The 23,030-nt window shown below is 56.5% G+C and overlaps 3 protein-coding genes and 1 pseudogene across 5 annotated transcripts; 2 read left to right on the top strand and 2 right to left on the bottom strand.

Moving 5' to 3' along the window:
* The first annotated feature begins 15 nt into the window (after nt 1-15).
* On the top strand, nt 16-12,632 carry SRRT (serrate, RNA effector molecule). The gene is given in 21 exon segments (XM_037813664.1): nt 16-249; nt 532-671; nt 5,092-5,220; nt 5,473-5,619; nt 5,877-6,065; nt 7,914-8,083; nt 8,253-8,437; nt 8,617-8,715; nt 8,797-8,911; nt 9,126-9,283; nt 9,607-9,668; nt 9,800-9,878; nt 10,192-10,380; nt 10,758-10,859; nt 10,861-10,932; nt 11,030-11,183; nt 11,284-11,477; nt 11,659-11,815; nt 12,011-12,100; nt 12,211-12,337; nt 12,442-12,632. Coding segments are annotated over 20 exon segments (2,616 nt in total). The 5' UTR covers nt 16-249; nt 532-549; the 3' UTR covers nt 12,518-12,632.
* On the top strand, nt 683-5,067 carry LOC119517132 (annotated as a pseudogene).
* UFSP1 (UFM1 specific peptidase 1 (inactive)) lies at nt 11,078-13,867 on the bottom strand. Its single transcript, XM_037813670.1, has one exon. The coding sequence runs from the start codon at nt 13,279-13,281 to the stop codon at nt 12,838-12,840; it is 444 nt and encodes a 147-aa protein (XP_037669598.1). The 5' UTR covers nt 13,282-13,867; the 3' UTR covers nt 11,078-12,837.
* A 76-nt stretch (nt 13,868-13,943) lies between these two features.
* ACHE (acetylcholinesterase (Cartwright blood group)) lies at nt 13,944-20,174 on the bottom strand. 3 transcript variants are annotated; one of them, XM_037813666.1, is made up of 5 exons: nt 19,848-20,174; nt 16,766-17,859; nt 15,934-16,418; nt 15,100-15,269; nt 13,944-14,277 (listed from the first exon to the last, which is right to left on the bottom strand). In XM_037813666.1, the coding sequence occupies exons 1-5, from the start codon at nt 20,095-20,097 to the stop codon at nt 14,156-14,158; spliced, it is 2,121 nt and encodes a 706-aa protein (XP_037669594.1). In that variant the 5' UTR covers nt 20,098-20,174; the 3' UTR covers nt 13,944-14,155. The 3 variants fall into 3 exon arrangements, with proteins under 3 accessions (XP_037669594.1, XP_037669595.1, XP_037669593.1); XM_037813667.1 differs by lacking the exon at nt 19,848-20,174 and adding an exon at nt 19,410-19,517; XM_037813665.1 differs by lacking the exon at nt 19,848-20,174 and adding an exon at nt 18,158-18,638.
* Nucleotides 20,175-23,030: the final 2,856 nt, after the last annotated feature.

Below are 23,030 nucleotides of genomic sequence, written 5' to 3'. Positions count from 1 at the left end.
TCCCCTCTTTTAAGTTCCAGTTCCGCGCGCGGGGAGGATTCTGCGGTTCGAGGCGCGCAGGCGCGGTGAGAGCAGTTCGCGCCGACTGCCCATCTCCTGCGGTTCCACTCCATTGTCGTCTCATCCGCCCCTTCGACCCGAGGCCTCGCATCTCCCTCCCGCCCGCCTCGTCGTACCAAGGCGCGGACCCGAGTCACCCGGAGAAGAGGCCCGCCCGAGCGCGAGGCCAACGGCCGCGACCGCTGCCAGGTGGGGGAGGGGCCGGGGCGAGGCCCAGGGACCCGGGCCGAGGGCCGGCGGGGAGCGCGCTGGAGGCCGACGGGGCTGGGGAGGGGCGGCGGCAGGCCGACTCTTGGGGCGAGTGGAAGCGTCGCGGCCGTCCACCTGCCGAGGAAGAGGAGTTAGGATGGCGGGGCCAGCGGCTGGCTGGCCTTTGCGGGAGGAAAGTGGGCGTGCTGCTCCTGAGGGATGGTCCCTTCATCTTCCTGTCGTTGTTCGTTACCGCCCTGGCTACCTCTCCCCGGGCTCCAGGCCCCCGCCGACCGCGCTATGGGTGACAGTGATGACGAGTATGATCGAAGGCGCAGGGACAAGTTTAGAAGAGAGCGCAGCGACTATGACCGTTCCCGGGAAAGAGATGAAAGACGTCGAGGGGACGATTGGAACGACCGGTGGGACACTTTCCTTTTCCTTTTTCTTGCCCTCCTGACTCATTCTCATTCAACCCTTGTTGCTTTTACCTTAACGCAGTTTTGTTAGGGTGAACCATATGAAATCGCCGGCAGCTAACCATTTGTTGCATAAAAATGGCAATTGTTATACGGTGCAACCTATTTGCTGTTGGTCAAAGAACTAATTATGTATGACTTGAAAAGTGGAAGGTTCTGAAGATCAAAGCAGTAAAACTAAGAGGTTGAGCGTGAAAAATACAATGTATACAGGCACTTGAAATGTATTTTATTGTTGTAATATACTTTTAAAAGGTTGATTCATAAAATTAGTCTTATAGAATTGACTTCAGTGGAGTGTTTGAAAGACCAGTTCCTTGGCAGGATATGATTAAGTTTTTTTTGTAATTGTTTTGCGAAAAATCTCCAGAGTTCTTTGTGCAGTGCCAGCTGACTTCAATGATTAGATTCAAATCAGTGAGTGATTAGTTTCCTAGAATGTTTATTTAGGTGTTTCCCTTAAGAAACTTCTTAGAGGGTTTCAAATAATGTAATGTAGAGGAAATGTGGGAGGCTTTTTATCTAATGGGCTTTACAGACACTTGAAACAGTGGCTTAATTTGGAAATCGATTCTATAAAGAGTTTGAGATGACTTATTACAATAGCATTTATTTAGTCTACTATTAAAATTTTTTTGTAATTGTTTTGTCAAAAACTTCCAAATGCATTCTTTGGGCAGTGCTAGTTGAGTTCATTGATAGATTTGAATCAGCGAGTGATTAGTTTACTGGATTGTTCCTGAGTTATTAAGGAGATTGAGGGAACAGTCCTTCTGAGGGAGGGGAGGAGTGGTGGAGGTGTGTCAGGAGAGCTATGGGAAAGTGACACTTAGCTCCGCTTGAAAGCATGAGTGGGAATTCCTCAGACACAGGTGGAGTGAACCGCTTGGAGTTGTAGGTGTATGTGGTGTGGAGAAAACATCCCATAATCTGGTTTGTTTAGAGTAGCGGTTCTCAAAATGTGATCCACAGACCCTTAGAGGTCCCCGAGACCCTTTGAGGGGGATCTCTGAGGTGAAAGCTGTTTTCAGCATAATGATAAGATATTATTGACATTTTTCCCATAGTGAATTTGCACTGATGGTGCTATATAGCACTGGTGGGGGTAAAGCTGCTGGCATCTTAGCACAAGTCAAGGCAGTGGCACCAGTTCACTTACGAATGTGCTTGGTGAAACAGTAAAAATTGTTAATTTTATTAAATTAGACTCTTGAGTGCATCTTTTTAATAGTTGTGATGAAATGGGAATTTGCATAAGGCATAGCCATGGTTATCTTGAGGAAGTGCACTTGTGTGAGTTGAACTGACTGCTTTTTTCTTGGGATGCCACTTTTACTTGAATGTATGTCATACTGGTTATTCAGCTTGGGTATTTGGTAGACATTTTCTTGAAAATGAAGAGAACCTGTTCAAGAAAAACAGTTTGTTGCCAGTGATGAAGTGGAAATTAAAATTTTGGAAAACTTGTATTTACCACTGCGAGCTTGACAGCTTCCCAATACTTAACTTAAGTGATGAGATAGGTGGTACTTTTAATGAATATGATATTTTGATATTCTACAATGGAATGTGTCAAGATTCATTCAAAGAGCAAGATAGAGTAGTGGATTTTAATGTAGTATAGGCTAAAACTTCATTGATAGGGTTTCAGATTCCACATTGCAACTAACCTTTAGGAGACCACCATTTGTTGAGTTTGGATCAAAGAAGAATATCCACAATTTTCTGAAAAGGCTTTTAAATTAAAGTTCTTCCTTTTCCAACTATTGCAAGAGGCTGGATTTTCTGAGTACATTTCAACCAAAACAACATGTCAGAACAGATTGAATGTAGAAGCAAATGTGAGAATCCAGCTGTCTTCTATTAAGCCAGACCTTAAAAAGATTTGCAAAAATGTAAAACAATGGCACTTAGCAGTTTTCTTTTTTTTTGGGAAAATAGTCATTTTCCACAAAAACATATAATTTATGTTAATTTGTAACTTAAAAATTAATAAGTATTGTTTTGGCCACTTCAGCTGTGGGTGTGAGAGATGGCAGCATGGAGAGCTGTGCTTGATGGCAGCTGTCCGGGGGGAAGGATTGGGAGCTGGGCTCGGGGGTGGCCAGCTAGAGGGGCAGGATGAAGGAGGACGCAGCGACCTCTGGTAAGGTTCTCATCATGCGAGAGAGGGGCGCGCAAGTCCGGCTTGCTCTCGAGGGTCACAGAAGAGGCTTTTGATTCAGAACTTGCAGCAACAGTAGGTGTTGATTTTAAGGTATAGACAGTTTCAGTGGATGGAAATAAGGCTAAGCTTGTAATATGGGATACTGCTGGTCAAATGAAGTTAGGGACATTAACTCCCAGCCATTATAGAGGTGCACAGGACATGATATTAGTTTCTAATGTCACAAGAAGAGACACCTTTATTAAAGGTGATAGTAGGTTAACTGCATTGGAAACATACTGCATGAGAAATGACACAGTAAACATGCTAGTTGGAAATAAAATTATTGAGGAAAATCGTGAAGTTGACAAAAACAAAGACCTGAAATTAACACAAAAGCATTCCCATGTTATTCATAAAAGCAAGGTTGCAAAAACCTGTGACAGTGTACCTTTATGAGTACATTTGATTTTATGATTTGCATTTATCATATAATTTAAAAATATATCTATCTAGTATGCGCTGATACAAAGTCTGCTTTTGGTATTCTTTTTGCTTAGATTTGATAAATGACTGAATTACTTGGTATGTAGAACTAGGAATACTGGGAGGTGTATGTGTGTCAAACCTGGTAAATTCCTTGAGACTATCTAACAGCATGATACGCAGCTTTTTTTTTTTTGGATGTTTGCTGACAAATTCTCCTTAGTTCTAAGTAGAATTCTTGTTAGAGAATGTAGGCCAAGTAAATTATAATTGATTCTGTTTGTTTTGATGATGCTTCTAAGCTGGTATTGATAGGTTACTTTTAAGTTTACTAAGTTTACTTCACTGAGTAATTCAGTTGCTTACCTGGGGTTTTTAATCCTGTGATATACACATCTGATGAGTGGCCCCTTTGCACAGCCTGTTGGGTTATGCGGTGTCTGGCAGAATGGCAGTAAGGTTTCCCTCCATCTTGGTTTCAGAAGGAAACCAAGATGAATTGTGTGTTTATGATAACTCATATAATACTTACCACTTTTCACACCAACAGCTTTTTTCATAAACGTTGGTAGTGTTTGTCCACATACCTCAGTTGTAGTTTAATGTTTATGAAGATCTGTATCTTATGACTTCTGTAAATGGCTGGTTGGCATTCAGAAACCTGTGGGAGAAATAAACACTAAATGACAATTTGAGAAAGGCATATTGTTTCCAGAGTCTGATGTGTGTGGGAAAATACTGTTGCTATGAAAGTCTTGATACTTTATTGTAACGAAGTAGCCAATAGTCTATCAAAACCAGCTTGTACAGAGGAATAAATCTTTTCCACGGTATTCAGTTTTCTAAAAACAACGAAAAAAGATACTGAAATTTTTGTTTTAAATTTCGAATGCAGTAATTATTGATAGATAAAACGCCCTTAAACAAAATCCTCATGAAGTCTTCAAAAAATTTTAAGACTCTAAGGAGGTCCTGAGGCCAAAAAGTTTGAAAACAGCTTGGTTAGTACAAAGATTTTCTCTTTTTTTGAGGGGTGGTGGTGTGTAAGATGGGGTGGGGGTGGCTGGTGACTGAGTAGAGAGAGGCTAGAATGACAGTTAGGAACCAGTTTTGAACAGAGTTGTTGACTGGCATTTCATTTAAGCACGGGCATGGCATGATGAGATTTGTGTTTTGAGGGAGCTCACTGAACAGTGGAGCAGAGAGGGAGAGACAAGAGGCAGGTAAACAAAACCATTGCTGCAGTTCCAGGGCACGGAGTAGGGCCGATTGTGAGGATGGCAGAGAATGGGACAGCTTTGATAGGCTTTGAGGCAGGGGTTTAACAAGACAGTAGCATTTCAGGGTGGTGGGGGTGATGCTAAGTGGAGAGATGGGGCTGTATTGCCATGACAGACTGGGAAACAGGCAGAGGGGAGCAAGTGTGAGTGTCTAGTGGTAGGACTAATAGGCTCAATTCTGACAGGTGGAATTTGAGGTGACAGAGGGTGTGTAATAGAGGGTTATTCACTTTGGTCTGGAGCTCAGGAAAAAGGCCAGGCTGTAGGTAGAGTTGGAGAGCCATCAGTTGAAGTGGTAGAAGTAGACAAGTCTTTTTCTGTTTAGAGTGTAGTTTGATAATTTTAGGCATTTAGTCAGGTATCTCAGGTAGGATAGGAAAAGTCCATCCAGGAGGGTGGGCTTGGGGTACCTAGTTGTCGCTTGAATCCCTCTTACTTGTTTTTACTCCAGAGAGTGGGACCGTGGCCGCGAGCGTCGCAGTCGGGGTGAATACCGGGACTATGACCGCAATCGGCGGGAGCGCTTCTCTCCTCCCCGCCACGAGCTCAGCCCCCCACAGAAGCGCATGAGGCGAGACTGGTGAGACGGCGAGAGGTGCTCTGTATCCTCTCCTTCGTTCACTTCCACCTGGACCTCTCCGCTCTCTTCCCTCACCTCTGCTGAAAACTGTCATTTCCTCGTCTCTGATTTCCCATAAACCCATCGTTTCTTTGTCCCTTCTGAACCCTTGGGTGAGAGACCACATTCCCTAGCTATCCCCCCTCTGTCCCTCCTTCGTGCTCTAGAGAGATGGCTCCCTTCTCTGTCTGACTTTTGTGTCCCCACCCTCAGGGATGAGCACAGCTCTGACCCATACCACAGTGGCTATGAGATGCCCTATGCTGGGGGGGGTGGGGGCCCAACTTATGGCCCCCCTCAGCCCTGGGGCCACCCAGACGTCCACATCATGCAGCATCATGTACTGCCTATCCAGGCCAGGTAAAGACCTGGGACTCTTGGGAGAAGGGAGTTGATAGGCTTGGGGGTTGGCTTGGGGTTGCTGAAGGCCCTGGTTGGAGCCAGGAAGCGGGTGAGGCATGCAGAGTGGGTTCCTGGGGGGGGGGGGGTGTGGTAGCAGTTGGTGCCGGGCTGATGTCTGTGGTGGGCAAAGGAAGGGAGTAGCTGGCTACCTCGGCCCCCCCATCCCCCCACCCTCTTCCCCCACAACCAAGACCTCCTGACCGGGCCCCCCCCAGGCTGGGCAGCATCGCAGAGATCGACTTGGGTGTGCCGCCACCAGTGATGAAGACCTTCAAGGAGTTTCTCCTATCATTGGACGACTCGGTGGACGAGACGGAGGCAGTGAAACGCTACAATGACTACAAGCTGGACTTTCGAAGACAGCAGATGCAGGATTTCTTCCTGGCTCATAAAGATGAGGAGTGGTGAGTGCCCCTATTTTCCTGCTGCTTGTTCCCTGGCATGTTTCCCCTGGCCCAGCCAGTGGAGCCTGCAGCCCTGTCCTCTTCCCATTTTCCCATTTTCCCAATCCAGAATTTCCTGGGGGTGGGGGATGGGAAGTATACCAGCACTGGCTGATGGGGTCTCCTCAGTTCAGCAACTGCCACGGCCCCCGACCCCATCTCCCTTCCCCGCTGTTCTCAGTGAGTGGGACACCTCCAGGCAGCTGGCCGGAGCCACCTGGCCCCCGGGGGCAGCAGACAGACTGCTTCCCACTTGCTGGCATTGGGTCCTTGTCGTCCCCGATCGCCGGGACTCTGTGTGGCTGTGGCATCCTCCCAAAAGCGGCGAGTGAATCCAGACAAGAAAAGCAAAGATCCTCAGGGTCGTTTGACAGAAAAAGAATTTTAATTTTTTTTTTTTTCCTTTTGTGGATGTTTTAATTTTAATCAACCATCTTTTCCCCCCTTCCTGCTCCTCCTCCTCATCCTCTTTCTGCTCCTCCTCCTTGAAAAGAGCCAGAACTGGGAACTACACCCGCCCATCGACGGAGCTCGGAGCAAACCCACCTCCACCCCCACCATACCCAGCCCATACATGAGCCCCCTGGGCTGAGCCGCACTGCCCCGGCCAGGCAGACAGGCAGGGCGCCGCTGTGCACAATGCAGCGGCTTAGCTGAATGTGATTGCTCAGGCAGCTAGTCAGTCAGGGCCCCCACCGCGGAGTCCCGCGGGGGTGGGGCATCCGGGCCGGGCCGCCCAGCCAGGAGCCAGCCGTGGCCCACCAGCCAGCATGGGCCCTGGGCGCGGCTAGTTAAATCTTGAGCTCTGTTTGACCAAGCAGCCAAGGTAAAGATCCTGGAGGTGATGCCTGCGGCTTTTCCTTTTCTCTTACGCTGAACTGTGGTTCTGTTCTGTTTTTCTCTGTCCCTTATTTCTTCTTTCTTTGTGTCTTTGTCTTAACCTCTTATTTCCTTTCATTCTTTACCTGTCCCTGTACTACTTCTCTCTCCTGCCTAATGCTTCTTTCTGGTTTTTCAGTTTCTTTCTGTCTGATCTTCAGTTTTTCCCTTTGTTCTTGATTTCTGGGACATTCTCACACTTTTCCCCCTTTCTCCTTTTTATCATACTCCTAAGTTTTTCTGTTTTTCCCTTAAGGGTCTATTTTAAATGTTTTCTTTTTTCATGTCCCATCCCAACCCTCCACCCCTCACCTTTCTCTGTCCCCGTGGGCACTACTTGAGGTTATAAGGGCACTTTGGTTTCTCCCTTTGGTCTTTCCCTGTCCCTTCACCATCTTGCTTGTCTTCCCTTCCCAAGGGGGGAGAAAGGTATCCTGCCTCCTTTTGGCTTTTCCTCCTTGGTGCATTTCAGGTTGCCCTGTCTGCCCCTAGGGACGGAGGGAGTTGGCGGGAGTGGTCCTTTTAATGACTGTAGTTTGAGATTGGCAAAGAGAGGGCATTTCTTTGGGGCCTAGTATTTCCTTAGCCTTCCTCTCTGAACTTTGGGAAGTTACACCTAACTTAGTGCTTCCCAGAGACTTGGGGCAATTAATCTGCCCTCCAACCCTGGCCTTCGCCTATAGCCATTGCTCTTTCCAAATCCAGAGCTCTTAGTTCTTGGTTCTCCCCTAGATATTTTCAGAGTACAACCGCTAGTTCCCTTTGGGGTGATTGGGTGGTCCTAGTTCCCCTCTCCTCTAATCTCTGGTTTCATGAGCTTTTGTGGGTGTGAGAGGATGGGGCTATGCCCTGACTTTCCTGGGCCCCTCCCCTCATCCTGGCCCTGGCCTTCAGTGACTGTTTTGTACCCCCACCCCCTTTCTTTCTCAGGTTTCGGTCTAAGTACCACCCAGATGAGGTGGGGAAGCGGCGGCAGGAGGCCCGGGGGGCCCTGCAAAACCGACTGAGGGTATTCCTGTCCCTCATGGAGAGTGGCTGGTTGGATAATCTTCTCCTGGACATAGACAAAGCTGAGGCCATTGTCAAGATGCTGGATGCAGGTGTGTGGATTTGGAGGGATGGCAGGGGTGCAGACAGCTGAACCCCGTGGGGATGGGGGGTGTCTGGTGACCAGGGTATTGTTGGTTGGGAATCAGGAGCAGGTTGACAGAAAGCCAGAGCCATAATCCAGGGCTCTTGGATTATGATGTCTGCTTCCTTTGTTGGTAGCTGTGATTAAGATGGAAGGAGGCACAGAGAATGATCTACGCATCCTGGAGCAGGAGGAAGAAGAGGAACAGGCAGGAAAGCCTGGAGAACCCAGCAAGAAAGAGGAAGGCCGGGCTGGACCAGGGCTCGGGGATGGAGAGCGTAAGGCCAACGATAAGGACGACAAGAAGGAAGACGGCAAACAGGTCTGAGGAGAAGGGCAGAGTTAGCGCCTTTTTGGAGGTGGTGGGATCCAAAGGCGCTGGAACCTAGGGGGGTTGTGTATTGGGCGGGTGGGGATAGAGGAGGATTTCTGGGTTTAGCTGTGGTGGGTTGGAAAAGTTAAGGGGTGATTTGACACCCCCAAAATTCTTTCTCTCTGAAGGCTGAGAACGATAGTTCTAATGATGACAAAACTAAGAAATCTGAGGGTGATGGGGACAAGGAAGAGAAGAAAGACGAGTCTGAGAAGGAAGCCAAGAAGGTAGGCTCTCTTAGGTGGGGCAGGATGTCGGGGCTTGGGTCCTGTCGTCTGGCTCATCCCCTCCTGCTGTGGCCCCCGCAGAACAGCAAGAAGCGGAACAGGAAGCACAGTGGTGACGACAGTTTTGACGAAGGCAGCGTGTCGGAGTCGGAGTCGGAATCAGAGAGTGGCCATGCAGAGGAGGAAAAGGAGACAGGTAGGTTTCATCCTGCTCTCGCAGGCCGTTCTCTTCCAACGGAATGTGGTGGGGAGGGCTGGGAGGTTGGGGAAGTTGAGGTGGGGGTGCCCTGTTCCGGGAGACTTCTCTGGGTGGGGGTGGGGGGGAGGTGGTGGTGGTGACAGCTTACTTCTCTACCCTCCCCTCCAAAATCAACAATAAAATTCACCAACTCCCACCACTTCCCTCGCAGAAGAAACCCTCAAGGAAAAGGAGAAGCCTAAAGAAGAAGAAAGGGAGAAGCCTAAGGAGGCTCCAGGGCTGGAATGTAAACCACGGCCCCTGCATAAGACGTGTTCTCTCTTCATGCGCAATATCGCACCCAATATCTCCCGGGCTGAGATCATTTCTGTGAGTGGGGAAAATGTATTGGGAGCAGGGATGACACCCAGGCTGTATTGCTTGGGGAGGGAGAAGGCACCTTTGGACATGTATCTCTCATTTCTCTTAATTAGGGACGGCCCTTCTCGTGAGCCCATATACCCTTACACTGCTGGCTCTGGATTGCACTATTTGCTGTCAAGGGCTGGTGTTCTTAAGCCTTTTTTTGTTTTTTCCTTGCCCGAGGAGGGGAAAGATTAAAAGGCAGTTCCCCAGGGTTCTGAAGACTTGGTGATTGGAGGAAGAAATTAATCCTTGTATCACTAAATAGGACTTCTGTTCTGCTCTTCCAGCTTTGTAAAAGGTACCCAGGATTTATGCGTGTGGCATTGTCGGAGCCTCAGCCGGAGAGGAGGTGAGGAATTGAGAACAACGTGACCCTGGATACCTGGCAGAGACGGTGCAGGGGAAGGTTAATGGCCCATGCTACCCCCACTCCTACCCTAAGATGACGTTGAGGTTTTCTTCCATTTGTCTCTTGTTTAGGTTTTTCCGCCGTGGCTGGGTGACCTTTGACCGTAGTGTCAACATCAAAGAGATCTGTTGGAACCTACAGAATATCCGAGTGAGTGTTAGGAGTAAGACTGTTTTGAGGAAGGGAGTTTGGCTCTGCCTGCCCCGTACAACCTCCAGTGTTCATTCCTTGACTCCTTCCTGCTGCACCCTCGTCCAGCCGTTCAGTCTGTTCACAGGGACTGGGTTAACTGTGGCCTCTGGGTTGGGCTGTGGGGCATTGACCTTGGACAGGACCCATGGGGTCTGTCTTCAGGGAGCTCAAAGTCTAACCCCTGGAGCACCCTCAGCAGGGCTAGTCTCTGAGCTGCTGCTTGGGCATGTGGTGGTGGTGGGGCAGCCTTACTGACTGCCTCTCCTTCCAGCTCCGGGAGTGTGAGCTGAGCCCTGGTGTGAACAGAGACCTGACCCGTCGCGTCCGCAATGTCAATGGCATCACCCAGCACAAGCAGATAGTGCGCAACGACATCAAGCTGGCAGCCAAGCTGATCCACACGCTGGACGATAGGACCCAGCTCTGGGCCTCTGAGCCGGGGACACCTCCTCTGCCAACAGTCAGTAACTCCCCTTGGGGCTTTTTCAAAAGCAGCCCACCCACCTTACCTGTCAGCCTTTCTGACCTCATGGTCTAGAGCATTGACTCCTTGTACCCATCCACTTGTTTGACCTCCCAGCTCTCCCTCCGCCTCCTCCTCAACATAGGTGATACCTTCTCCAGCTTCCAGTAGAACTGATTGGGGTTAGTGATTGTTTCTGGGTTAGGGTAGAACAAACATAAAAATGAGGACGAACGAGGCAGAGAGAACAGTGGTCGTGAGACCTCACATTGCCTTTTTAAATGAGAAGCCTCCTAGGTTATCTACCTGAAGGGTTTTTCTGCTTCCCCTGCCCCTGCTCATCATCCCCAACTTTTCCCCTTCCTCCCCACCAGAGTCTGCCCTCTCAGAACCCAATTTTGAAGAACATCACTGACTATCTGATCGAGGAAGTGAGTGCTGAGGAGGAGGAACTGCTGGGGAGCAGTGGGGGGGCCCCCCCCTGAGGAGCCTCCTAAGGAAGGGAACCCGGCTGAGATCAACGTGGAGCGGGATGAGAAGCTGATCAAGGTGTGGCCGTGGCAGTGTGTGGGCAGTAGAGTGTCTCAGGGCAGAAAAGGGGCAACAGAACTGATGGGTCTTGACGTGCCTTCCCATTTCCCCTTAGGTTTTGGACAAACTCCTCCTTTATTTGCGTATCGTACATTCCCTGGATTATTATAACACGTGTGAGTACCCCAATGAGGACGAAATGCCCAATCGCTGTGGCATCATCCACGTTCGGGGACCCATGCCACCCAACCGCATCAGCCATGGAGAAGGTGAGCGCCCAGGGCCTCCAGTCCTCTGATTCCCCTTCCCTACCCCTGGCTTCTGGCTGCTTTCCCTAACCTGCTTTCTGTCTCTCTTTGCAAACCACAGTGCTCGAGTGGCAGAAAACGTTCGAGGAGAAGCTGACTCCGCTGCTGAGTGTGCGGGAGTCTCTTTCAGAGGAGGAGGCCCAGAAGATGGGCCGCAAAGACCCTGAGCAGGAAGTGGAAAAATTCGTCACCTCTAACACACAGGAACTGGGCAAGGATAAGTGGCTGTGCCCTCTCAGTGGCAAGAAATTCAAGGTCTGCGATGTTAGACTTGGTCTTGTAGAATGGTTAGAGGGGGTTGCTTCCTAAGGGTTTGGGGAAGAAATCAGTGTTAGCTGGAGACAGGTAGGAAGGGATTATCATTCCAGTTTGGGTGTAAAATGGCCAGGGATCCACGTTCTTTTTTCTGTCCTAAACCACTCTGCTCTTCACCCAGGGCCCTGAGTTTGTGCGTAAACATATCTTCAACAAGCATGCAGAGAAAATCGAGGAAGTGAAGAAGGAAGTGGCATTTTTCAACAATTTCCTCACTGATGCAAAGCGCCCGGCTCTGCCTGAGATCAAGCCAGCCCAGCCACCTGGCCCTGCCCAGAGTAAGATACGATCCATGAGGGTCTGTCACATTCCCTCTCCCTTGACTGTCCAGGGACTCCTCTGTCCGTCACCCCCTAAGGAAGAGATTTCTCCTCCACCCTCAGGCCATATTTCTAAAAGCATTTATGTTGTGTGTCTGTCTCCCCGCCACCCCGCAGTAATTCACATCCCTGTCCGTATTGTACTCCCCCCAGGCTTGACCCCGGGACTCCCATACCCACACCAGACACCCCAGGGACTGATGCCCTATGGCCAACCTCGGCCCCCAATCTTGGGCTATGGAGGTGAGTATCAGAGGGAGGAAAGGGCTTGTTGGTTATGTGGGGCCAGAAGGAAGAAACAGCTAGGATGCAGTTAAAGTCAGTTTTTCAACTTCACATCCATTTTTCCACAGCTGGTGCTGTCCGCCCTGCAGTCCCCACAGGAGGACCTCCGTACCCCCATGCGCCGTACGGTGCTGGCCGTGGAAACTACGATGCCTTTCGAGGCCAAGGGGGTTATCCTGGGAAACCCCGCAACAGGTTAACAATGAGCTAAGATGTTCAACTTTCTCTTCTTGCCTTCTTCAAACTCCCTACAGAGATCCTCTACTCTCACCTCATTTTACTTCTTTTTTATCTCACAGGATGGTTCGTGGAGACCCGAGGGCCATCGTGGAATACCGTGACCTAGATGCCCCAGACGATGTTGATTTCTTTTGAGCCGTCTGCTTTTCCTCACTCCTGCTATCAGTACCTGTGACTGCCTTGTCCCATCCAGCTCTGAGAATTTTTTGTATGGTCAGCCCTACTGCCAATAAAAGCACTTCTCCATCGACTGCTGATTGAGTGTCTAGTATGCACCTCCCCAAGCCATCCCAAAGATCCACTGGGGCCATAGTTAGCAAGGACTTGTAACTTTATTGGTGTCAGAGGCCCCAAGTTCTGCTGGGATTCCCTGGGTTCTGACATCTGGCAGCTCTCTGCCTTTGAGAGGTACAAGGTGTGCACATAGGGCCCAGAGATCGTTGCGGGACCACCTCTCAGTCCAGGGTGTGCTGCTCCTTTTCCAGGTTATGGCTGGTTAGGCACAGGTTGTAGAAAGAGTTGGTGTCAAAGGCTGTGCTTACATCTTGCCAGCCCACCCACCCAGCAGCCTGTAGTTCACTGGCGTTTTCAGGAGTGCCCCAGGAGTGAGGGTCCAATACCAGGACGTAGGCGTCCCTGTCTGGCCCCAGGCAGACTCCCAGCAAGGCCTTGGCCCGGGCATCTGCATCACCCCCCACCATTACTGGCCCCCCACTCCCTGCAAAGTGGGAGTAAAGCCTCTCCAGTTCTTCCTGAAGCCCTGCACCACGGGGCACGTGGCATAGGCGCCCCTGGGGCCCTCCAAAATAGGCGAGGCAGAGGCTGGCCTCTACACAGCCGATCCAGCTCCGGGAGCCCCGGAATCCTAGGGGCTTGTCGCCCATGTCCTCTAGGGCCATCTGCAAGGCAGCCAGTTCGGGCACGCCCGCGGGCTGGCCCTCTGGCCACGAGAACAGTGTCTGCAGAGTGCGGTAGCCGCAGCCCCAGCCCCGGTCGTCCAGCCCGTCGCAGCCGTAGTGGTAGTAGAGGTAGTGGCCGGAGAGGAGGGCCAGGCGAGCAGGGCTGCGGCATGGCGGGGCCAGGCCCAGGTGGACATCCCTCAGCAGCTCCAGGGCGCTTGGCGGGAGCGGCGGTCACCGAGGCCGTGGAGATGCGTCCTCCTCGCGGCACGGAGCGAACCCCAGGGAGACTCCGGGCTCCAACACGTCCTCTCGGCCTCCGCGTCTTGGGCTAGCTGTGGGAGGGCCGGCGCGCGGGCTCAGGGACGCCCAGCCGGCACCAGACTGCAGCAGAAAGCACACGCCCGCCGCTGGCTCCCACAATGCACCGCTCCGCTCCGCCCCGCCCCTCCGCTGCGCTCCCCAACGCGGCGGCCCCGCCGGCCTTACGGCGCAGGCGCGATCTCCGCTACGTGGGGCGGGACTCGGCGCCGCGGCGGCTGTAGGGCGCAGGCGCCGTGCGCCGCAGCCGGGAGGGCTCCGGCACCTACGTGTACAGTTGCTACGTCCAGTGATCAGGGCATTTGACCGTACCCCCGGCTCCCGAGTCGCGCACACTCCTGTAGCTGTAACAGTTTATTGGCAGCCCAGAGGGGCGAAGGCACCGCGGGGGAGGGAGCTCGGCCGAGACATGCAGAGGACGGGGAGCCCCCGGGGACCGTCGGAGTGGGGGGCAGGGTCTAGGGCTCCTCAGGGTTATATCCCGGCCCTTAAATAAACAGTATATACAGCTAGGGGGCCGGGCAGGGCGGCGGGATGTGGGGGTCCCGCCTGGTCACAGGTCTGAGCAGCGATCCTGCTTGCTGTAATGGTCGAACTGGTTCTTCCAGTGCACCATGTAGGAGCTCCAGCGGTGGAACTCGGCCTTCCACTGGCGCTCGGCCTCGTCCAGCGTGTCTGCGGCCAGGGCGCCGGCAGGTGGGCGGGGAGGAAGACACGGGGAAAGTCGGCAGCGGACATGGGGATGGGGGACGCGGGAGTGCGAGGAGGACACACGAAAATGTAGGAGGCCACGGGGACGGTGGAAGGAGGATCAGGAGAAGAGGCGAAAGACGGAGGCGACGGGGGGGTGAGGGTAGGGGCGGAGCCGAAGCGGGATGACAGGCGTTGGGAGGGTGACCAGAGGACACAGGGAAACAGAGGGGACCGGAGGAGGAGGGTCCGTGGGGAGGTGGGGAAAGAGAAGAGACAGAAATGGTTGACGGTTATAGCCCCAATGGGTGCAGTCCAGCCCCGGGTCCTCACTCTCCCCCCAACATCAGGCTCAGGCTCCAAACGATAATTTTATAAAAAAAAATTTTGGCTTTTCCATTTCATTTGAGCAACAAAGGCGCGTCGGGTCCCTGAGACATGTCGTGGGTCACCCCCTCCCCCCCCTTTTCCGATTTGAATCTTTCGGTTTTAGGAGGGAGTGAACGCTGGCTCGGAGGTCCCTGAGTGGGGCTCTTCCCCACGGGGCGACCACTCATTAGAGGAGGGCCCCCTGAGGCCGGACGGGAAGGGGCCGTGTCACAGCCGCAGGAGACGGGAGAGGAGGAGGAGGGGCAGGGGGAGGCCCGGCCGGGGCCTCGGGGCGGCCTCCCCGTGGGCGGGGCCCGAGCAGGTGCAGGGAGCCTCCGAGGCTGGGGGGAGAAGAGAGGGGTTACGCCCGGTGGGCGCCCACCGCCCCTTCTCTCTCCGCGCCCTCCTCCCGTCCCCACCCGGCCGGGCCCCGCGTACCGGTGGCGCTGAGCAGTTTGGGCAGGAAGCGGTTCCAGAAGGCGCAGGCCTGAGCGCGCAGCCCCCGCCGCACCTCCAGCGGCCGCAGGTTCAGGCTCACGTACTGCTGCGCTCCCGCCGTGTACGGTGGCCACTGCGGGGACTTGGGGTCCCGGGGATCATTGGGGTCTCTGCGGGAGGAAGGGGGACGGCTCAGCCCCAAGCGAGCCTGCCTGTCCGGGGGGATGAGGCTGGGGATGGGGACTGAAAAGCAGTAATCTTCCTGAAAAACCCCATTCCCCTCCCTCCCACCACTTCCTTAACCCCTTTCTCTTCTCCGGGGTCCCCCATCATCCGGGAGTTCCCCCCTCCCGCACTTCCTCTTGCCTCCTCTCTTCCCTTTCTGTCTGTCTCCTTTCTTCCCCTCAGTTCTCCTCCATCTCTGTTTGTCTCTTTAAACAGTTGCGATTTACTGAGCTCTTACTATATCCTGTCTCTATGAACATCACGTTTACTTTTGCAACATCCCTTGGATGGCGGACTGATTGTCCCTTCTTCAGACAAGTAAACTCATGCTGGGGGAGAGGGGGCGTGTGTCACACAGCTAGTAAATCATCCCGGGTCAGATTTGACCCAGCTCAAAAGTTCATGCTCCAAACTATTAACTTCTTTGGCTTTGTCTCTCTTTGTTCATCTAGTTGCCTTTCCCACACTCTGTCCTTCAGGATCTGCCACCTTGCCTTCCTTTCTCTCTGGGTCTCTCTCTCCTCTCACCTCCCCTCTCCCTCTGTCTGCTCCCCACTCCCCCTTGCCTCCCTGCTCCCCAGAGGCCCTCCTCCCCGCAGCACCACTGACCCTGTGCGGGCGAAGTTGGCCCAGTATCTCATCAGCCGCTGGGCAAAGATTCTCTCCTCAGCCGTGTAGTTTAGTGAGGGCTCCACGGGGAGCCCAAAGATGAACTCGATCTCATAGCCATGGGGCACCCCCATCCAGAGGGGCCAGGAGAGCGTGGAGGCCCGGTGGTCGAAGATGTAGGCGTAGACACGGGCCCCCTGGGCAGCCAGTCGCCCGGCCAGCTGGGCCACGGGGCACACCACGTTGTGGTCGCCCACCACATCGCTCAGGGCCTCCCTGAGCCGTGCCGGGTCCTCGGGGTGCAGCCAGTCTGTGTAATGCAGGACCACGGCCTCGGCCGCCAGGTCACTCACCTGGGGGACCCCGACCCGCACCCCGGCCAGGAACTGGGCTCGGCTGATGAGAGACTCGTTGTCTTTGCTGAAGCCTGGGGCCCCATAAATCAGAAAATAGGAGCCCTCATCCTTCACCACACCCACCAGCACCTGAGGGGGACAGGATGGAGGGACGGGGACACAGACAGACAGAAACAGACAGCCAGAGAGGTGAACAGTTAGAGACCCTGAACCATGGAGGGAGAGAGTTTGAGGTTGGGGAAGGGATGGAGAGAGAGAGAGAAAATATACCCCGTTTCCATTTCTCTCTGTCCCACTGACTCCCTGGGATCTGAGATTGTGCTCGAGCCCTCAGGGAGGAGAGGGTGGCCATGGAGCCAGAAGCCCGGGCCTCTGGGAGGGGGTCTTGCAGAGCTCTCATGCTTGAGTCCTGGGGAAGGGGTGTGTGGGAGGATGGACCAAGATGGCCAGTGCTACCCCTTCCAACCACCAATCACCTGCAGGCCATGGAAGTCTCCAGCATTGATGAGGGCCTCGGGGGTGTCACTGAGGAAGTCTCCGTCCACCACAGGCACAAAGGAGAAGCGGAAGACACTTTCCTGGGGCAGCACGTGCCACTCGTGGTCCACCAGGTCCTGGGCTGGCCGCGTCCGCAGGCAGGCCACCAGCTCTGTGTCGTTGCCCCCAGCCCCACCCGGGGGACAGCCCACGAGGCGGGCCAGCAGCGTGGCCCTGCGGCGGGCCTCTCCCACGCCCACCGTGGCCCAGGGCCCGTTGGGTGCCCCACTCTGCAGGACAGCCCTGTGGAACAGGCTCCGGCTAGGCGGGGACAGCAGGTGCATGCCCACAGAGGCGGCGCCCGCGCTCTCCCCAAACAGCGTCACCGACGTTGGGTCTCCCCCAAAGGCTGCCACATTCTCCTGCACCCACTGCAGTGCCAGTCTCTGGTCCAACAGACCGACGTTGCCCGGAGCCTCTCGGCTCCCTGGCAGGGCCAAGAAACCAAAGGCTCCCACCCGGTAGTTCATGGACACCAGCACCGTCCCCTGCGCCCGGGTCAGGAAGCGGCCATCGTACACATCCAGGGAGGAGGCCCCGCTGTAGAAGCCACCCCCATAGATCCAGACGAGGACGGGGGCGGAGGATGCGGGCCGGGGGTATGGCGTCCATACATTGAGGTAGAGGCAGTCCTCGCTCAGCTCACGGTTGGGGTTCCACATCTCAGTGCCTTCAAAGCCGGGGTACAGGGTGTCCACGTACTGGTAGCAGACGCTCTGGAAGGCCGTGGCATCCAGCAGCCCCGGCCAGGGCCGCTTGGGCTCCGGTGGCAGAAAGCGACGGGGGCCCACAGGTGGCTCTGCGTAGGGGACGCCCAGGAAGGCAGAGACGGGGCCCCCAGGGGCCATCAGGCGGATGCCCCGCAGCCGACCCCCACGCACGGTCACCAGCAGCTCGGGGTCCTCAGGGCCTTCAGCCTTGGCCTCTCTTCCCAGGAGGAAGAAGAGGAGGAGAAGGAGTGGGGGGACCAGGGAAGGCGTGTGTGGGGGACGCCGCGGAGGCCACATGGCTGCCAGGGCGGACGGGCAGGCGTCTGCTGGGAGGAAGAAAGGCAGGGGGTGAAGGCGGGAGGCCAGGAGGGAGGAGGTAGCGATGCAGCCCTGGGGTTATCGCTGAGCTGCAGAGGAGGTGGGGCACACTGGCAGCAAGGAGAAGAGACGGGAAGGGAGGGAGGGAAGGAGGCAGCCAGAGACGAGGACACAAGCAGTCAGGGCCAAGCAAGAGGGCCAGGCAGACACGCACCCAGACAGACAAATGCGGGAAGGGAAGGGAGAGGAGCGCGGCCAGGGCGTACCCCGCCCCCTGCCCCGCCGAGGGTCCATTGCCCTCACCTCCTTCCCCTGGCTCGGTGGACTGGGCTGGGCCCAGTGCGTGCAGTGCGGGCCCCAGAGGCCGCAGTCCACGCACCGGCACCGCGACAGGGGCGGGGCCCTCACTGAAGGGCGGCGCTGATGGAGGAGCTGGCGGCGGCGTGACCCAAGCTTCTCCTGGACTGGCCAGGGCTGGGGCCCTGGACAGTGATTTTGGCATTGCGGGGCACCCCAAATCCTGCCTACTCGGCCCCACCCTATCCCGCCTCATCCTCCGTCTGGCCCAGCGCGCCCGTGCTCGCTGCGCGCCCCCTCGCCCGGCCCCAGCAAACAGGCTCTTGTGCGCCCTCGGCCCCCAGGGCTCGCGGGCCCTCCATCCGTCCGAGGCTGCGGTGCACGCCGCCGCCAGCGGGAGGCAGTAGAGACCGAGAAAAGGACGGCGCTCCCCGCCCCGATCCCCCGAGCCGGGAACTTGGGGCGGGGGTCTAGGCGCTCACGGGCATTGCGAAGGGGCCCGAAGGGCGAGCCTGGACGCCTGTGTTCCCGGAGCTCCCGAGATCCCGGGCTGCAGAGGCGGGGATGCTATTTCGGGGCAGCAGCTGCTGCGATTCCGGCCTCCGCAGCCAAGGGATCAAAATTCCCCGGGTCGGAACTCCCCCTTTCTCCCCGCGGCCACCCCTCAGCCCCCGCCGCCCTGAGCTGGGGGTGGGGCTGGTGATGCTGGAGATTAACTAGGAAACCCGAGCGGAGCTATTTATAGCTCGGGGCTTCCGCTGAACCTCCCCTTCCCAAAAAAAATAGAGACGGAGTCCCCGAGGAAGGGGGGCGCCTGGGCCTCGGCGGGCCTCTGCTGGGCGCTGCGCAGGGGCGCTGGGGGCCCGGCCCTCGGAAAGTGGGGGGCCCAGTCGGACGCCAGGAATCTGCGCAGCTCGGGTGCTACCCCAAGCAGGGGGTGTCTTCCAGTGGTCCCAGACTTGGGGGCGAGCGGGGAAAGGGGTGCTCGGGAGTCCCCACAGGAATTTCAGAGCAGAGGCGGTGGCCAGTCCTGCGGGGTGCCTGCTCCCCCGCGGGCGTCCGTAAGTACAAGGCGGCAAGGGAGGAGTTAAGGGTGAGTGGGGGGGTCGCAGGGTGGGTGGGGGGCGTCGCTGGGCAGCTCCGGGGGCGCGGGGGGCGTCCCGTTTGGGGGCATAGATCCCTGCGGGAGCGCATCGTCCTCCGGACGCGGGATGGGCCGCGGGCCGGGGGAGGGTCCCGGGAGGGGCCGGAGACTCACCTGAGGCGGCCGAGCCGGGCCGGGCCGGGCCGCGCCGGGAGCTGGAGGCGGCCGATGTTCCCCGGCGCAGGCTGAGCCGACTCTGACAGCCGCCGCCTCCGGCCCCCCGCACACACCCCCTCCGGGCCGCAAGGCGCCCCCGCCCGCCCCCGCCCACTGCCTCCGCCCCCGCCCCTCCCCGCTGCCCCGGGCTGCCACCTCCCCTCCCTCGCCCTCCGTCGAAGCCCGAGACCCGGGGACCCGGGGGGCCCCGACGGACTCCGGCGACAGACGCCGACACGTGGTGACAGACACGACAGAACAACCTGCAGCGGCGGAACAGACACCCACGGTGACAGACGGACAGAAGCCCGCAGTGACAGACACGCGCAGACAGACGGTCTCATGTAGCGACAGCCACAGACTCCGTGACCGACATCCACAGACGGACGCACCCACCCGCACACACGACAGCCTCGGGCGAGGCGGGGAAGCTGCCGCGGGGCCGAGGGGTTCGCGAGTCCTGGAGACCAAATAGAGCATCCCTGGCCACGACACAGCCAGAAGTGGCACGGGAGGAAACCCCTCCAGGGGTCGGGGTGGCACTGGTGGAGAAAAGGTGACGTGGGAAAGTCCTGGGGGTGCGGGACACCAGTGGGAATGGAGATGTGAACAGGCGCTCACGAGTGGAAAAGAGGGGGACCCCCATGGAGGAAGGAGACCCCGGTGGGGAGGAAGAGACTTGGGGACACCCAAGGGAAGGCCAACGTGGTGGCACGCGCTAGGCTGCGGGGCGAGGCCGCACTCCGTTGCCGCAGTGGAAACTTCCGGAACCCCGCGGGTGGGTACGCGCTGGTTCCCGGAGTCCGGCCGGGGCATGACATCACCAGGCCGCGTTCCCATTGGCCGCCGCGTCCGGCAGGTGGGAGCGGCCTGGCCGAGGCGCCCCCAGCCTGCTCCGGGGGGCCTGGGACCTCCAGGGGGTGCCCAGGCGAGCGGTTCGGCGGCGCTGGCGTCCCCGCGCCCGAGCTGGGGATGGAGGAGGCATGTGCCGGGGTGACACACGAGTTCGCCGCGCAGAAAAGGCTCCGACTCCTGGAGCGCCCGGCTCGTGAACCCCCGAGCCGAGGCGTGGGAGACCCGGCTAGCGCGGGCAAGCATCGGGGCGTGCGTGCGCGCGCGCGCGCGCGGCGGTGCGGGGAGCTGCGTGGGACGGGCGCGCGCGCAGGTTGTTCGCCGCCTTTGGCCGCAGCGCCTTGGTCACGAAGGGTCGAGGGTACCCCGGGTCTCGGGGTCTTCTGGGGTTCGCGGGGCGCCTGCCGCGTCCAGAGACGCGCCCTGCCCCGGGCCGCGGGGTTTCCGGCTCTCCAAGCGGGGCGCACCCCAGCCCGGCCCGCGGAAACCGGCTCCCGCAGGCCCGGGAACCCGCGCTTGGTCCTCCCGCGCTGACGGGCGGCGGCCGCCAGGTGGCGGCGAAGGCTGGGGTCTGGGAGACGTGGGTGGGGCGGGGGCGTTGGGGAGCGTAACCCCTCGCCGTCCCTTGCCACTTGGCTCCCCGCGCTCCCCTCTTCGGGCACCCCAAGTCCCCTGCGTGGTCACCGAGGGCCCCCCGCAGGGGCCTTCAGCGTCCTGGTTGAGGGCTCCTCACCAGGCAGCCCACCTCCTGCAGCCCAGTGGGTGTTGGCACGGGAGAAAAGGATCTGCACAGGGTTGGTAATTATGACTTACTGGAATGATGGAAACAAACCGCGAACGAGGGAGCAGAGGCCTGCCCCAGTCCTAAGGTTGTAGAGCGTTTTAGCCCGTAAATGCCCTGGTAGTGCGGGGGGCGTGCCATCCGGTCACTTTCCAAAACGGACTGTGCCGCGCGGGCGCATCACCTAAGTCCTCAAAGCGTTAGTCCCCGACCGTGCAATGGAGATCGTGAGGTTAACGCCCAGGGTTATCACCACCAAGTGAACCGGAATATGCTTAAAAAGTGAAAGGACGGGGCACTTTCTAGGGGCTGGAGAGCTCAGTGCCGACCCGAGGCTGCCCTGCGGCTGGATTCAAAGCCAGGGCACCCAGGGTGGGCTGGAACCCGTAGGGAGGCAGATCCTGTTTTCAGCTGGGTTGGGGTGAGTGGATGTAGCCCAGGGGAAAATTGCCCGGATGTGTCTGCAGGAGCTGGAGCCGAGGGCAAGGGCAGTTCTTGCCTGTTTGGGGGTGGCAGCAATGGGACGGTACCTGGGGGAGGACCCAAGGGAGGTAAGGACGAGGCCCTGAAGCTGGTCAGAACTTTATTCTTTCCTCGGGGGTGGCTCTGGGAAGCCACTGAGCAGGAGAGGGAAGGAGAAGTGGAGTTTCTGATGATGATGCTTGAGAATCTGGAGCAGGGAAAGGATGCGACCATTTATGTCAGTTCCCTCCACCCCTTCCAAGGTTTGGGGAGCACAGGGGCAGCTGCACAGGGAGTGGGAGGAAGGGCAGGCAGGCCCTGCAGGGGGTGGGTCAGGGCCACGGGAGGGTTTCCCGCTTCTGGAGCCTCTAGATGCTTCTCCAGGTCCTGGGGTCAGGGGAGAGCTCAGTTGAATGTCCCATCAGTTGACTCTGCAAGTCTGTGTGGGCTGTGCCGTGCGTGTCTCAGAGGGAGGCCTGGGATTTTGTGGCCGCCAGCACCTCTGGGAGAAGGCCCGAGGGGCCATGGGTGCACCCCTGGCCTGCACTTTGTCCCAGGCGGCGAGGATGGAGGAGATGGTGCAGGTTCTGTCCCTGTGTGGGAAAGCTTTAAAATTAGTGGAGGGCCCACCGGAGAGGAGCCAGGATAGAGAGTGTGGGGTAGGGAGAGCACAGGGCATCCAAGCATGCTCTGGGCTGCTGATCCTGATTCCTGGGTTCTTGCCCCAGGCTGCCGCCCCCAGGCCGTGAGGACTCCAGGGGGGCCCGGCTCCTCGTCTGGTCCTCTGCTTCCCTGTCTGTATAATGGCAGCTCAGACTTGAGTGTATGTCAGGTTCATGTGGCCAATCGGGCTGATCCATTTGGTCTGTTTTTTTAATTTTTAATTTTTAATTTTTTAATTATTATGGTAACATATGTAGACCATAACATTTCTCATTTTAACCATTTTCAAGCACACATATCAGTGGTATCAATAAGTTCACAACATCGTGTGGTCATCACAGCTGTCCATTACCAAATCTTTTCCAACTCTGGGTGGGGTTCTCCAGTCGGCATTTTTAGCAAGTCCTGGGGGTGGCCGGGAGGGTGGTCTGAGAACCGCAGGAGACACTCGGCAGAAGTGCCTCATGTTGTCCAGTGCTGTCGCCCTGAGGAGCCAAGGCCGGGTGGGGCGAGCAGGCCGGGGGAGCTCCCGCAGCGACAACTTGTGGCCACAGAGTCCGCCAGCCAAGGACCTGAGCCCGGTCTTAAATGGGGAGAGCCCCTTCCCGACCCTCACCGCCTCCTCTTGGTACCACCTCACCCCCTTTTTCTCTTGAAATCTTGTAAAATTTTGTTTAGTTTTTGTTCTTGTTATAAAAGTGGGTCGTTAAGACCAGCTCTGCTGAGTCACAGACGGGAAAGAGGCTTGAGGAGGACAGCGATCACACAGCAGGTGTGTTGGAGCAGCGACCGTGAAGACATCACGTTGCATGAAATAAGCC

This window comes from Choloepus didactylus, chromosome 21 (assembly GCF_015220235.1).
Source record: "Choloepus didactylus isolate mChoDid1 chromosome 21, mChoDid1.pri, whole genome shotgun sequence".
Lineage (NCBI taxonomy): Eukaryota > Metazoa > Chordata > Mammalia > Pilosa > Megalonychidae > Choloepus > Choloepus didactylus.
Note: the sequence above shows the minus strand (reverse complement) of the source record. Positions and strands in the feature narration are given on the sequence as shown.